Source organism: Clarias gariepinus, chromosome 13, assembly GCF_024256425.1.
Source record: "Clarias gariepinus isolate MV-2021 ecotype Netherlands chromosome 13, CGAR_prim_01v2, whole genome shotgun sequence".
Classification (NCBI taxonomy): Eukaryota; Metazoa; Chordata; class Actinopteri; order Siluriformes; family Clariidae; genus Clarias; species Clarias gariepinus.
In genome coordinates this window covers 14,908,145-14,924,881 of record NC_071112.1, presented here as the reverse complement: position 1 = coordinate 14,924,881, position 16,737 = coordinate 14,908,145, and the positions used below count along the sequence as shown (strand labels likewise).

Genomic DNA, 16,737 nt, shown 5'->3' with positions numbered 1-16,737 from the left:
TAATGCTATCCAGAAAAACACATGAAGCAACAACTAAAAAGTTCCTGTTCACACTACTTATGAAAAAAACAAAAAAAGAAATGAGTGCTAATTTTCTGTTTTTCCATTTTTGATTTAGGCACAAAATAGTAAAATAAAAAAAAATAAAAAGAAGCTATTCTCATTTTTTTCATTTTAGTTAAGGAAATGATTATTGAAGAAACAAGTGGTTTCTATCGTTTCTTTTTTTTTTTTTTTGGTCTTACAATGAAAAATGAATGAACAAATGATACTCTAGAGTAACATTTGTTTAGAAAATGTAAAATGGGTTTAGGAGCATTTGCAGGGTAAAATGTAGGTCAACTATAATGTGTACAATTGCACTGGGGAGAAAACATGACATGCAGCCAAAACTAAGACCGAAGGGTTGGATGCTCCCGCCATTTTTTAACGTCTATGGATTTTTCCAAAAAAAAAAACCTAAGAAAATATTTTCTCAACACACAGCAGTCAGCAGTAATTCCAGATAAGCCTGTGTTTGTCCACTGTTGTGTTTAGCATGAGAAAACCCTTCTCGCCATTTTCTCTCCTGTTTTAAGTGAACGGCCTTCAGTGGACACGCTCCTCTGGCTTTGAGAACAAGCAGCAATCTGGAGTCATAACAGCTAATGAAGAAAGCATTTCATGACACATGGGTAATAAAAGTTCCATGATGTTAAAAAAAAAAATCTCAGAGTTGAAAGCAAAGTGAGACTGCCTGGCAAAAACTGGATTGTTTATTCTGCATGTTATTTTAGAGGTTTTGAACCATAAATTCTAAATACCGGTGCTGTTTGGGGGAGTGAGTGAGTGTGTGCCAGAAAGGAAAAAGATGGAGGACAGGTTTGGTTTGGTTTAGTTTACTCTGTCTGGTGGGGTTGGTTATTGTTCCTTCATTTCCTGCTCTAATAAAAAAAACACAGTAGAATCCTGGATTTAACTTTAGTCTCATCCTGTCTACAGAGCACTGGGGTCCCAGGCAGCGCTGACAAACATGTGCCAAAACTGTCAACAGCTCTGTCCAGAATGCAGCACAAAGGGAACATGGCACATTTGTACTTCAAGCATTTCAAGCATGGATCCAATTAAGAGATTACACGAAACATTTAATCACTGTAACAAATTGCTTGGGGTGTTGATCAACAGTCCATTACTCGGCTATAAATTTGTATTGAGTCAAAAATACAGTGCTTCATTGCTTGATTCATGCGCATAAACCAAAAATGTAATTAAATCTTGGCCAGCAGCCCTGAGAAGAGTTGGTTAAAAAAATACTGAAGTTGTGCATCTTTCAACACAATCTGAAGAACAGGCATCCAGTTTGGACTGTGTAAATAATCCTCTCTCATCTTTGTTTAAAAAGACCTCCATGAGAGAAGCCTAGTTCTGGGAGACACTGCGTCAGCTTGGGCTTTGGCCCCTTTTGTTTGTATAGGACTGCTGCTGACGAAGAAACACGAGAGCTCTTCTCACTGTTGGTGCAGAGTAAAAACATTCAGAACTGACTCTTGTATCAAGCCATCTCTGAGTTAGCGCTTGGGCTGGTTTCAAACATACCTGACTAACCGACAGCTTTCGCCTCATGTTTAGGCGAGGTTAAAATTTCAAGGATATGCAAAACCTCTAGCCTGAGGCCACAGTTAGTGTGATGTACGTTTGCATAATTGTACCAAAGTAATGAAGTCTGTAAGATTATCCAGGAACACAAAGCAAATGGAATTTGCCAAATGTAAATCAAGCTTAAGTAAAAGCCTGAAGAAGTGACAATGGGCTTGAGCTTTGGTGTGTCGACGACTGTTTTAGCAAATGACGCACTGCCATGATACAGTACATCAAACTGAACTGACTGTGAAAACTTCTTATCCATTTGGCCCTGAGAGCTAACTGTGAATCTGTGTATACGTCTGCACATACATGTACGTTTGTATCAATACACCCTCCCTTCCTCCACCTCACACTAGTCCATGTTTCACTCCTTCACACAGAGCAGCCTTGTGCTCCACTGATTCCTGTTTGGGCCCCAATTTCCCATATACAGACCATTAAATTTTATTTTTACATTTCAATATTACCTAAGTGTATACAAATCATCCGAGAGCTCGAGCAGTAAAGATTCCAGTCTGCTCTCCTAAATTATTCCACTAACAGTGGAATAAATGTGAAATGATACAGAACAACAATATTTCTGAAATCGCCTTAAGCCAATATTCATTTATTAACCCTGTCCACATAAAACGGATTTCTCTAGTGGATAAGCACACCCAGACTACCAGCTTCAGCCCAGCAATTGTATAAGCACCTTTAATTTACTTTTTCTTTCCGATGTCACGGCTTCGACTGAACTAGGCCGGCTGAACAGAGAGACTATTCTATGCGTTCCCGCTCTCCGAGTGGTAAATAGAGAGATAGCTATCTGAGAACGCAGCTGGGTGACGGGCACACACTGGCCGAATCATGTCTGCATTGATTTGAGCGCATGGTAGCACACTGTAGCCTTTCTTACAAGAACACAATCGACCCATCTGTAGAAAAAGCAGAGGAGCTGATTGCTGGCACAGAGGGCTTGATTGTCCAACGAGATTTTGTATGGATTGGGTGTGTGACTAAACAGGTTCAAACCTGTGTACTTACAGTAAGCAACAGGACTGTGTAATTCAGCAAAGGAATAATATACAGAATAGTAAATAAAAACATATGTCCCAACATATACAAAGTATAGTATAGTGTATATATATATATATATATGTATATATATATATATATATATAGTGCTGGTCATGGTTATCCTCACTGCCTGTCCAAAGCATTAGGATAATTGAGTAGAAACCTAATAAAAAGCCCAACAATAGCACGGTGTGTCCTGTTCACACTCGCTTTAGTGCAAACAAGTGCTCTCTCACTCTCACACGACACTGGAGGAGAGGGAAAACAGCATAGCGTCCGGGTTAATTCAAAAATAAATGGAGGCATTGAAATGCAGGTGGAAGCCTGGTCTTCCTGCTCTTTTCACTGGTGCGTCAAATTACACTGACAGAAAAAAAGGTGGAAAAAATCCTTGGGGCCAGTGGAATACACAGAAAGCTTTGACATTTATATAGTCTGCCATAGAATTACTTTCTGATTTGGTCACGACCACTGTGCCACCCCCATAAATCACTACATCCCAGCGTACAACTTCATCACTAACCCCAGTAAAATAAATACGCGTAAAGATGAAAGTACATTTGAAAGGATTAATATCAGACATATAAAAGACTTTGCTGAAGAGACCAGCACTAAAGAAACAGAAGAAGTCATGCTGGTGAAGGAGAAGAGCAGGAACGGATGGGGATAGGGGAATTCATAATGTAATGAAAAGACAAGCAAGCAAGTTTTCAAAAGGAAGCAAGAAAGTACCAAAAAAAAAAAAAAATCACAAGCAGATTTCATTTGTGAGCTTTAATTATGGCCCGCAATGTGGTCTCCAGTCCATGTTTGAAAAGATTTCTCATGTTCTCAGAATCACTCTTTTACAATTTGAGTCCAGGAAGGAAAAACTTCATTGATGTGTTATGATGCGATGGTGATTTAGTACATTCAGGTCATCGGCTGACTCCATTTTATTGCCACATGAAGTTGTTCACCTAGACCTGAATAACTGAAGCAGCCCCACATCACACTGCATGATAATATCACTTCCATCTCTCAGAAATAGGGTCAGTCTGGACTCATCAGACCTCATAACCTTTATCCTCATGACCTTTTTCCCTTAAAGCCCACTCTTTGTGCTTCCTACTGTAGCAAACTGAAGCCTTTTTTTTCTCCTCAAGAGTTCTTGTTACATTGTGTGGGGAAATGCTCTAACTTTCACTATTAAACATAGCTACGATGTTTTATGATGCAACTTCAAACGTTTAAGTGATCTTCAATCACGATTTTTCTGCGAAGTCTGCGTTTCAGCATTATCCTTCCATGAAAGTGATTTTCCTTTGCCAGGCGGTGTATAAAAAATTAATGTAGCCATTCTGGATTTGAGCCTATACCCAAGATGTGTTTTAGTAAGGCACCAGCCGCTTAGGCCCTTCCAGAGTACAAGAAGCTCTATTGAGAACTTTACCATCAATATTTCTCTCTCTCTCACACACACACACACACACACACACACACACACACACACACACAGACACACACAGACACACACAGACACACACAGACACACACAGACACACACAGACACACACGTTCATGTGAATATAAGACAAGTATTTATTCACATCGGTTTCCTTGGTCTCTCTATTGCTTCATACTGGCTGCCTCTAATACTGCAGTCACCAAAGCACAGCACGTCTCAACAGCTGATTTCTAAAAGCTGACTAAAGTAGCTATGAACCAGACTAGTCTCTAAGTGGAATTTGATATGAGTGGACAATCTGTCCCACGGTGACTCCACTGACCCTTGAAATAAGACAAAACAAAAGCATGAAGAGGCACACAGACACAGTGCCATCTTTAGTTTGCAGTAAGAAATGCATGTGTCTTCTTCAGGTTGCCAGAGAGCATAAGCCCTACACATGCTTCATAACATGAAAGAATTGTAAAGTAAAGCCAAAATGTCTCTGATGTTGTCTGGCTGCAGTACAGTTTTGAACCCCACCCACACATTTATAACTGAACAGATCACAAGCCAGGCTAATGGTTAACATGTTATACGTCCAGTCATTTTTATTTAGGTAGTTGTGTTTAGTCCTAAGAGTTCTTTTCAGGTTAAGATTTTCAGTTTTACTGTTAGACATTGCTGAGTGATTTTTATTAGGGTGTGGTTAATTATGTGATTGATATTGATGTGGTTTATCGAACAGATTCCTTTTAAAAAGAATAGACAGCAGTTTCTGTAATCTTATAATATCACCGTGCTCAAATGATATTTGTATATTTAGCAATTTGGCTTGAAATTATTTAATGTTTAAAATTCTACATGATAAACTGAGTAAGGCTGCACATTCCTGGCCTAAAAATACGTCCCTGTAACAAACATGGCCATGCTTCAGGGACCTGCTGTCCTACTACCCAAGATTACTGCTTAGACTCAGGCTTAAATTTTTATTTGTTGCAAAAAAGCTGGACAAGATGCTGCCATAGACCCATAGACAGGAGACAGGTTGTCTACCATATACACAGCACACAACTTTAACTGCATTACAAAAGAGCTAAATGGTCTCCTTTTGGCTACTAAGGTTAAGATTAGATGTATGTGTAGACAAGGCAACAATTGTCTTTCAACAAATGAGATTTCGTGAAATTGATAAGAAATACAATTTCTTTTTGCCTCTGCACACCACTACAATGGATTTAAAATGAAGCAATATAATATATAAGTTAATACTTCATTAACTATTTATTAATTACAGCCATATTTAGTCCCTTCGTTCTTTACTGGTTTAAAAGTAATTGGACAACTGACTGAATAGCAATTCATTACCCAGCTGTGGCTTGTTTCTTAGTTATTTCATTACGAATTAAAAGGATAAATAGGTCTAACACTAAAGTGTTGCTCTCAATATGTGGTCCAAAGAGGCCATAGGAGGCCATTATTAGACTGAAAAAAAATACACCTGAAAATAGACTGCATATATACTGTATATAGTATAAATAATAATGTAGTATAAATAATATACATTGAATAGTATATGTATATATGGAACACACTGGTGAATTCAGCATCACCAAAAGGCCTGGAAAACAGCTGACAAGGATGATTACAAAATTATTATCTTGGTGAAGAAAAACCCCTTTACAACAGGATCATTCTAGAGGAGATGGTTTTAAATCAAGAGACACTTTTGTGTATGTTAATACTGAGGCCTTAGCTTAAAATGCAAACCACTAATAACAATCAAAAGAACAGAAATGCCAGACTAGACTTTCTGTAAAATAAAATCTGTAATTATCTGTCATCCATCATTTGTCATCAATCAGTGTTGTGGCATGGGCATGTATTCCTGCCAACGGAGACGGTTTATTGGTGTTCACTGATGACGTGGCTGCAAATGGAAGTGGCAGGATGGATTCTGACTTGTATAGAGTTATAGTTTCTCCTTAGATTTAGCCAACTACTGAAAAACTAATAAAACAGCACTTTATGGTACAGATAGATAAAGAGCCAAAACACAGCGAGGTCCAAGAAATGGAATATTACTAAAAGACTGAGTCAGGCACTTGATCTTAACCCAACTTAGCATACTTTTCACTGCCTGAAGACAAACTGGAGGCAGAAAGACCCACAAGCAAGGGGCAACTGAGGACGGCTGCAGTGAAGGTCTGGCAAAGCATCTCAAGGAAGGAAACGTCTATGGTTTCCAGAAGTTTTTCAATTCAAAAATGAAAAAATAATCCTACTTAATCCTCCTAATTACATGACTGTTTGTACATTATTTTTTAAAAACCTGTACAAATGGATGGACTTTGTAAAAAAAAAAAAAAAAAAAAAAAAAAAGAAGAAGAAGAAGAAGCTATTCTTCCCAAAGAGGTAATGCAATGTTTTTGCTAAACCACTGGAATTAAATCTGAAAGTCTATACTTCAATCATGCCATAATTGTTTCCTTTCAAAACCATTGTTTGCAATGGCTCTGCAATTATATGCAAGCAAAAAAATGTGTCACTGTCCAAACACTTATGAAGCTGACTATAAGTGTTTATAAATGTGCCTTTCATGTGGAATTCATCCTTATACATTTTATGGGACATGTTACACTGCAAATTACAAGCATTCACATTCTCATCCACTCGCCACTTCACATTGCCCATCAAACATGGAGCCATTCAGGACTTTTAGGGCTAATAATATGCTGTAATAGACATAATTGTGATGTACAGTAAAACCACACCATATTTTGCTGAAACAACAGCATGAGGTACAGTAGCAGGTAAAAGTTTCCAGTTTTTCTAGATTAAAGTGGATTATCTAAACATGACGTGCGTATAGAATGAATGATGGGTGTACCTGGCTCCTCTGTGCTATTGTACTGCTTCACCAGTATTGGAGTCTGTCCTTTTGGAGTCTCAGCAGCCTATAGAAAACGAAGGATTTTAAACAAGTATACAATATGTTAAAAAACAATACCTTAAAACGTAGACAGGGACAAAAATGAGGTAATATAATGCAGTTTAAGTTGTCATCGCATAGCGCAGGTAAATGAGTATTACGTACATCGTTATATATCATATTAATATACCATTATATACAGTAATATATATATATATATATATATATATATATATATATATATATTACTTATGTATATATTATTACTTATATATATATATTCTTATATATAAGCTTATTTTATTTTTTTTCATAAAATTTTTAATGTATTCTTTAAAAATGAAGGATAATCTTTACAGTAAATAATGATGACACTCCTCAGTCTTGAACAATTGTTAGCTACAGATAACAACATGCAGTGGAAAACTGGCACAGGGCCATGAACAGAAAAAAAATGTACACGCCTGGTTTGGTGTCGAGTCTCCTGACTGAAGGGAAGATGCAGTAACCGAGTGAAGAACATGCGAAGAGTCTGTGTGCTCTGCCGATAGGGAGACGTTAACGTACAGCCCACCGTTCTTAGCTACTGCACCCTTTTCACCTTGTTTCCATAGAAACGGCAACATAGAAACACAAAGAGAGAAATCATTAAGAAACCCAACAGCATACATTCCTACTGAAATAAGGAGGAATTTGTGAGACATGACACAGAGCTACCAGCCATGTGTAAAGGCATACAAATAAATCTAATGAATGCTACATATACAGTACACCCCTGTATTAACCATGTAGCCCAAAGGCAGTCTTTTACTCATAGACGAAGGGTGTTGCTAGACAGAGCATATGTTTAGAGTGTCTTAAAAGTGGGTTTTGCAGTAATTTTTGGTCATGTAACACAAGCTTAGACTGGATCCAGAGGCTCAGCTGCTAAAGTCATGAAAAAAAAAAATCAAAACAGCTCTAAATTCACTCGCAGTCAATAACGCCCTCTTGTCTGTGCTTCTTGAGGATTTTTTATTTTTTTTTGCTTTGGCACCACTGGTCTCTAAGCAACATTGAGGCTTTTTTTCACCATGAGTAGACTAGAGCGCTCTCAGTGTAAGGTAAATATTGGTTTAGGCCAACACAGGAAGAACATCGAACTCCACCATGAGGGTTCTGTTGCACTGCACTCATAGCTCACAGTGTTGGTCCCGACACTTATGAACAGAGCTCTAAGCATGAAAGCAAAAGATACATAAACACACGAAGACACAGCCCTCTCTGTACTGTACTGCAAAGTACATGAAGGCAAATCTCAGACTGAGATTTTAAATGGAATCTTTAAACCTTTATCTTGTTCTTTACAGTTAATGATGAAGGTCTAGTTGAACTTTATGAAAATAACGTTAGCAGAAGCTATGCATAGGTGAAAGTTAGCCAACATTTATACAAGCTTTTGGGAGGATGTTGGGAGCTAAAGCAGGAATCGCTTCCTCTGTGCTCCCCCAGCCTGCATCCTGATGAACTATCCAGAACTGTTGGCTTTCCCGTGAGCGCTCCACATACACACACTGCACAAACACCGTCATTCCCTCTCTGCATATAACAAGTTTAGTGTGAGCCATGCCCCATTAGATCCCGGTCCGGTGAGGGCCACCAACACACGGCAGCGGGAAGAGGCCACCCAGAAGCCAAAACTATACAAACTATATATTTTGGTGGCAAGAATAACAACATTAAAATGAGAGAACCATTTACAGGTCTCTATGTGTATGTGTGTGTGTTGCGGGGGTGTTAGCTACACATAGGCTGTTTTCATAACCTCTATTACACTTGTCGGAGTGCTGTATGTCCTGATAAGTGTAATGTGTGCATCTGTGTGTGTACCTGTGTGCTGAGATTGTGATTGCCCAGGAGAAAGCAGGCTAGCATGAGATGGCTGTTCTGCAGACACCGACTGACGCTGTGTGATGAGAGAGTGTCCCATCACCACTTTCTCCTGTGTTTCAGTCAGAACGGGCCGCTGACCCTCGCTCACCTCCCCACTGCTCTCCTCATCCCACAACCTCTGCCAAAACATGATCACCTTACTGTTAATGTACAGCACACTTTCCAATTCCAGTTTTCCAACCAGTTTTGAAGAGAGCTTGAATTGAACTCTGTTACGCTAGTGACACCTACTGGCAAATAAAAGCACTGCTCCAAAAAAAAGAAAAAAGAAACAATCCAACAGAATCTGAAATATAGGTATGTTAAATATACACTACCGTTTAAAAGTTTTAGAACACTTTCTAACTCCATAATGGTTCCTGATTATTATTTCTTTCTACATTGTAAAGGGATGCCAAGGGCGTCCAAATAATGCATTAATCTCCTTTGAACAGTTGATATTGAGATGTTTCTGCTACTTCTGCTCTGTAAAGACTTCATAACGCCTCTAATCTGAGGTGCTGTTAATTGGTCATTTTTCAGGCTGATAACTCTAAATGAACTTCTCGTCTGCGGCAGAGGTAGGTTTTGGTCTCGCCCTCCTGGGATGGTCCTGGGAGCCAGTTTCATTATGGTGCTTGACGGATTTTGCCAATGCACTTGACAATACTGTTCTTGCAAGAACTATTACAGAAAGGCTGACATCTGTGTCTTAAAATAACAACTGTTGTTTTTCTTGTTATGTAATTACCGAATTCCATATGTGTTATTTTATAGTTTTGAAATCCCCAGTATTGTTGTAGAATGTAGAAAATAAATCACTAAACAAAAAAAATGGAAATTTGCAAGTATTCTAAAACTTTTAAACGGTAGTGTATAAGTTGGTCAAATTATCATGTCCAAGATTAAATACATTCACACTATAGTCACATAGGCAAATAAACGCATCAAGATTTTTTTTTAGAAAGAACGCAATAGTGATACCTCATTTTGTGATTGGCTGACTGGACCCTGATCCATCCGGGCCAGCAGTGACAGGACTGGGTCATGGTGGGCAGGAACAAGTGGCCTTCTCACCACCTCACCCTCACTTGGAGGATCGTAATCCTAACATACACAATTAAGTTACCAATTACCTTATACCTTATCGGTATAACAACCGATGCCAATAATATGAACAGACAAGTATTGTCTAACAACAATCTGAAAAAAATTTATTCACAAAAAAGCAAATATCTGCTTATTATCTGTTATAATAAAAAAAATATAAAATGTAGCCTAAAACATCTTTTTAAAAAGCAGTTTTTAATGGAAAAAAAACTCTATATGCTGATGCAATGCTATGCTCAGACAATTGCTTAACTGAATTTATATGAAATATTGTTTAATGTAATGCAAATTTGTACTATTAATTTACCAGTAACAAAAGTATTATTAAATCATATGTAGCCCACTTAATGAAATTACTGATATGCTGTATTAAAAATTAAATCCATATATCATTGTATAAAGGCTTACTTTTGTTCAATTTATGTTATCATTTTAAGGATAAAATGAGTGACTCATCCCATTTTTACAGAAATGTCAGAGCTTTTCAATCAAATTATTTTTAGTAATAATAATATTTCCAGGTTTTGCAAAAGTTATATTTATTCTTACCTATAACAGAAGTGAAGAAAAAAAATAGGACTATGTTAAAACCTTATCTCTTGCAACCCTCTTACATGATTATTCGAAACAAACCATATCATATTAACAAATCATATTAAATACACTATCACATGGAGAGAGAGAGTCTCATGGCTCCAACTGATAAATATTCACCATATCTTGGACCCCATGCAGTGAGCTGTTGAAGCTTGTCATTAGGTTGGGCAAAATGAAGCCCTCCTCTTCCAAAACTGCAAAGAAAATAAACGAACCAGGGTAAAGGATAACATTTCTATTCCCAGAAATGACTCACAATGTCAGGAGTGCACTAGACAGTGTGTATAGATGGGAACTGAATCTGAATATTGTACCGAGAGGGACCCTTGTGGTGTGTGTGTGTTTATGTTTGTATGTGTGTGTGTGTGTGTGAATGTAAATCTCTGACAGGCTGCCGAGTACCTCTGACTGCAGCCATCTGGCCGCAGCTGAGGAGCAGCTCTCCCTCAGAGATGTGTCTGGCTGCAGTCTCTGTCTCCATCTCTGTGATAGAGGTGCTAGTGTGTGAGCTGCTCTCCTTCAAAGACGGAGACTCAGGAGGAGCGGGTTCAGTATGCTCTATTGCAGCAGTTGGACGATTCTGCGGTTTTGGTGGAACCGGGGAGAATGGATGGATAACTGAGTTTTCCTCCTCTACCTCCTCACAGGCTACTGACAGGACACTGCTGAGGGAAGCGAGAGCGAAACATGAGAGATAAGAGGGGAATTACACAGTAGGCAGATGTGTTCTCCATAAATAGCTATTTAAAGCATATAAAGACTTAAAATATGTAAATATAATTACATAGATATGGCAGGGTATTATTAAGAATAATTATAAAAGAAAAAAATTCTGGGTGGGCAAATCTAATTGGGCTAAATGGTAATACCAGTCTTTCTCACACAGAAGAATCTGGAGTTGGCCGTTTCGCAAATAGTACTACAAGCACATCGCAGAGGAGTTTTTAAAAAATTTTTATCCAATGTTCTTCAGCTCTTTTCTTTACTTGTGCTAAGTTTGTTGAGCAATGTATACTAAACAGTTGGTGAACTAGGGCAACTCCTTACAACTAGCCACAAGTTTAACTCAAAGTACCAGATTCTGCATGTCCTAGAATGTCCTAGACTCAAAACACCACTGTCAATTTGTTCCTGTTGGGCCCTTGAGCAAGGCCTTTAACCCCTTAACTGCTCAGATGTATAATGAGATAAACCTTAAGTCGCTCAGTCAAATGCCCTAAACGTAAATGCAAATAAGTAACTAAACAATGCAGAAAAATTAGTTCATGCTTTTATCACCTCTAGATTGGACTATTGTATCACCTTACTGTCTGGTTGTTTAACTAGGTGCATAAACAAGCTTCAGTTAGTTCAGACTGCAGCAGCGAGAGTCCATACTAGAACCAGAAGATACGAGCACATCTCCCCCATCTTATCCACACTGCATTGGCTACCTGTAAAATTTCACATTGATTTTAAAATACTACTTTTGACATATAAAGCATTAAATGGTGCCTTAAAACTAGTGTCTTACGACCCGCCACGCTTACTTCAATCAAAGGATGCAGGCTGCTTGTCAGTACCGCGTATTATTAAAACTACAGCAGGGGGCAGAGCGTTTTCTTACAAAGCCCCAAAGTTATGAAATAGTCTTTCTATTAATGTTTGGGACTCAGTCACAGTCTCAGTGTTTAAGTCTAGGCTAAATACCTATTTATTTAGCCGAGCATTTTCGTAAAAAGATTTGCCTTAGGTAAAGAAGCAGATCTGGGGGACTCATGGATGAAGTATTATGGTGAACTGGTATGTTTAGATGCTGTCTCCCCCACTCTTACTGATCACTCAGGTTTGTTGACGGTGATGTGAGTGGTCGCTTAGTCGCTGCTATCTCAGTAAGCACTAATGTCTGTGTTTTCTTCTGGCTCAGCCCTTTAGTTATGCTGTCATAGATAGTCCTGCCCGAGTCCCTGCCTGCACTCTACACTAAATATACACTCACCTTATATATTATCTGACTGTGACCATACCCAACCGTTATCTCTCCTCTCCTCTTTTCTCTCTCTTCTGTTCTCAATATACATGCTTCCCTTGGGTAACATCATTAGAAGACATGGGATTAGTTTCCATTGTTATGCTGATGATACCCAATTATATATCTCAACAAAACCAGACTAAATACCTAAGTTGTCTAGACTAACTGAGTGTGTCCAGGACATAAATGATTGAATGACGAATAACTTTCTTTTACTAAATTCAGATAAGACAGAGATATTACTTATTGGCCCAAAAACCAGCACACAACAGCTTTCACAATTTAGCCTGCGTTTAGAAGGATGTACTGTTACTACTAGCTCGACAGTAAAAGACCTGGGTGTAATATTAGACAGTAACTTGTCCTTTGAAAATCATATTTCCAATATCACAAAAACAGCCTTTTTCCATCTTAGAAATATTGCCAAGCTTAGGAGCATCTTATCCGCATCTGATGCAGAAAAGCTAGTTCATACATTCATGACCTCCAGACTGGACTATTGTAATGCATTACTAGGTGGTTGTCCTGCATCCCCAATAAACAAGCTTCAGTTAGTCCAAAATGCAGCAGCCAGGGTTCTCACTAGATCCAGAAAATACGATCATATAACCCCAATATTATCATCCCTGCAACTGTTCAGTTTAAAATTAATTACAAAATAGTATTACTTACATACAAGGCTTTAAATGGTTTAGCTCCCACATACCTAACCAGTCTTCTGAAACGCTATAATCCACCACCGTCCTTAAGATCACAAAACTCTTGACTTCTGGTAATTCCCAGAATTTCAAGATCTACAAAAGGGGGTAGGGCTTTTTCATATTTAGCGCCAAAGCTTTGGAATAGCCTTCCAGACAGTGCTCAGGGCTCAGGAACAGTTTCCCAGTTTAAAAGTAGACTCAAGACACATCTCTTTATTCTGGCATACACGTTACTCATCCCATAACTTCATACTCCAGTACATCTATCCTGAATGGCAACTACGCCAATTCTCTCCTTCTGTTCTCTATTTTTCTACCCATCCTCGGCTGATGTTGACAGCTCTACCTGAGCCTCCAATAACTAACTGCACTCTATATTAACATTAATTAACATCAACTGTTATACTGAACCGCCTGCCACCTAACACACAGTATAGATGCAGATCAATTCCTGATCTCTGTTTCACCCAAATGAGGATGGGTTCCCTGTTGAATCTGGTTCCTCTCAAGGTTTCTTCCTATTGCCATCTCAGGGAGTTTTTCCTTGCCACTGTCGCCCTCGGCTTGCTTATCAGGGACAAACTGACCATTTTGATTCATACACATTCACATTTTATACAAACTCAAGTAGTTCTTTTGATTGTGTAAAGCTGCTTCTCAGATCAGAAAATGAATTCTCAAAACTACTACGCCATGTAATTTAGTCACTTGTGCATAAACATTTCTCATTGCTTTGATCAAAATGCAAATGCTATGTACATTCATATAATTGATTGTGTATAATTCTCTGCTGTTTTCTACATTTCCACTTGTTTATGTCATGTTGTTTAATATATATTATACTAATTTCATTTAAATAATCTCAACTTCTAAATCATTTCAGCATCAGTTCACTGCACAAGTTACTGAATGCAAAATAGTTAATCCAGTTGTTAAAATCTCCAAGGCCAGGCTAGCGGGTAGGAAATATCACTGTGTGTGCTGCTATTTCAGAGTATGGTGTTCTAACTCATATTCCCCTTATAGGCCCATACAATACACAGTATTTACTCATATTCCTAGAGACCCTCTATAGGGCTTCCATCCCTAATACGGGTCCATTTCAAGATGATTTGGCCAGATACGTGATACTTTGGGATAATCTGAGTTTTTAATCACTCAAACACCATCAGGCAATGGTTTTTAACCCATAAAAAATGTTAATGAAATTCCTCCCACCATGTTCCCCATTCCTTAATCCAATTGAGGAGTTTTACTCATCATGGAGATGGAAGGTCTATGATCGCCAGTCACATACACAGATGTCCCTTCTGGCGGATATGAATGCAGCATGTGAGGATATCACTGTGGAAGCCTGCAGAGCCTGGATTAGACACTCAAGAAGATTTTTTCCACGTTGTATTGCAAGGGATGATATTTGCTGTGATGCTGATGAAAATCTGTGGCCTGACAGACTGGGTCATCAGGGGGTATAGAGACAGACAACAGCATGCACAGTTTTGCCTAAGAGGTGTTTCCTTTGTTTACCATTTGTAATTTTATATTTTTTTCCCATTGTGCTTTTGTGTCCTTATTTTTCTTATCACAATGACATTATATGATGTTATATTGTAATTCTTTTTTTTTTCAGTCCACTAGTAAAAGTACAATTAAAAGTGTGAATCCTGTTCGGTCTCAATATTCCATAGTGTCACAGCATTTCATGCAATAGTCACGTACAGTAATTTGTGTAAACTTTGATTTGTGCACACCGATACAAATTTCGAGAGTTTTTTTATGCCAGACAACACGATTCTCTTTTCGTGCCAGAGAACATGATTTTGAAAACAATTCACTTCTGGATAAATAAAACAGATTAAATATACATACAGAAAAATAGCTGTAAGGAAATTCGCAATAAAATCGAATATTGTAAAATATATTGATGAAACGTGCTGATGATATAGCTGTTATTGTAATTGATCGAACATAGTGAACATCACAAGACAATTACCACAGCAGTGAATTGGTTTAAAAATCGTCCTGTCTGACACGAAAAAAAGAGCAATTTGTGTCAGTGGGCACGAATCAAATAGCTGAAATAACGTGAATATTGCATGTGATACTGCATTGGTAAATTTGTGCTGTTGAATTTCATAGATCCCATACAGAAGAAATTCAGCATTTTGCATTGCCAATTACTGTAAACCAAACCATATTTTATATCAGGAAATCCTAAAACCATGCAATGTCATTCTGACAACATGACTAAACATTTTGACTTCACCGTATATAAACAATGGCAAAAAGACATGTCATTCTGATGGTGATGACATTTTCATTGACACAAAAACTTACTTTTAAAGGAATACCTAAGGATTTTGAGTAAAGTACATGCTTTTGCAAGAAATCCAATGTGTTGTGCTGTTTGTACTAATTGTTTTGAGAGTGCACTAACTGTAATGCAAATATAAAGACTGATTCGAGAAATGCTCCAAAGCAACTGAGAAAAACTGTAATGCATTGAGGCAAATGTGCCATATTGATAGCTAAATAATCAGCACTCGCTGGGACAATATAGGAAAAAATTACTTTGGTAGAGGTTGCTGCTCGTCTTCCTCACTGTGTGGTTTCTCTTCTGTAAGAGGAAGCTCTGCATTTCCCCATGGTTGGTTGTGAATGCTTGGTGACTCTGGAGTCTGTATCCTTCTGGGAGATGGAACTGGAGTGCATACAGGTGTTTTCACTTGCTCCTTTTCTGGTTCTGAGAGAAGGACAATGTTTTAATGGGAAAGGTCTTAAGAAAGTAGACCAGTGGTTCCCAACCCTCGCCTTCGACGACCCCTGGCAAGCACAATTTAGCGTTTCTTACTCAGAAAAGATTGTTACATAGCTGATTGGTTCACTCATGTGTACTGGGATAAACACTATCCCAGAGAAAAAAACAACACTAAAATATTCAGGTCAGCGGGGGTCCTCCAGGACCAGGATTGGAACTACTAAAGTAAATAATAACCATATAAAAGAAACATGCAAAAGGCCTTAAAATGTGCTTAACGTAAAGACTGTCAGACCGGGTAAAACTGGCTGCTGAGGCTGTGCATGCTGGGAATCTCTGGGTGAATGAGCAGGGGAAGGATGCGCTGAGAGATCTGGAGTACTGATGGGAGAGGGCACCTCCCTCAGAGCTGGAGGATTCTCTTTCACACTGGGTTCGGGAGTTGGCACTGGTGTCGGAACTGCACTCTCCTGTGACAGAATTAACAAATCATTAGAACACAGGTGCCTCTGAAAACCTAATCATCATTAACAATGGATGAACTAGCACTGATGTGTTAACAAAGAAATTATTAAAGGAATAAAAACTGGGTGGGTGTGTGCACAGTGC

General features: G+C 38.4%; 1 protein-coding gene across 1 annotated transcript in view; it reads right to left on the bottom strand.

The window, feature by feature from the left end:
• Positions 1 to 16,737, bottom strand: part of kiaa0586 (KIAA0586 ortholog) — a 106,731-nt gene that overhangs the window by 16,200 nt on the left and 73,794 nt on the right. Inside the window, exons 25-32 of the mRNA XM_053509541.1 lie at positions 16,424 to 16,598; positions 15,942 to 16,113; positions 11,061 to 11,323; positions 10,776 to 10,852; positions 9,936 to 10,058; positions 8,910 to 9,090; positions 7,505 to 7,641; positions 6,999 to 7,065 (exon numbers count right to left, since the gene is read on the bottom strand). Of these exons, the coding sequence (XP_053365516.1) occupies positions 6,999 to 7,065; positions 7,505 to 7,641; positions 8,910 to 9,090; positions 9,936 to 10,058; positions 10,776 to 10,852; positions 11,061 to 11,323; positions 15,942 to 16,113; positions 16,424 to 16,598 (1,195 nt within the window). The remainder of the gene's footprint in view (positions 1 to 6,998; positions 7,066 to 7,504; positions 7,642 to 8,909; positions 9,091 to 9,935; positions 10,059 to 10,775; positions 10,853 to 11,060; positions 11,324 to 15,941; positions 16,114 to 16,423; positions 16,599 to 16,737) is intronic.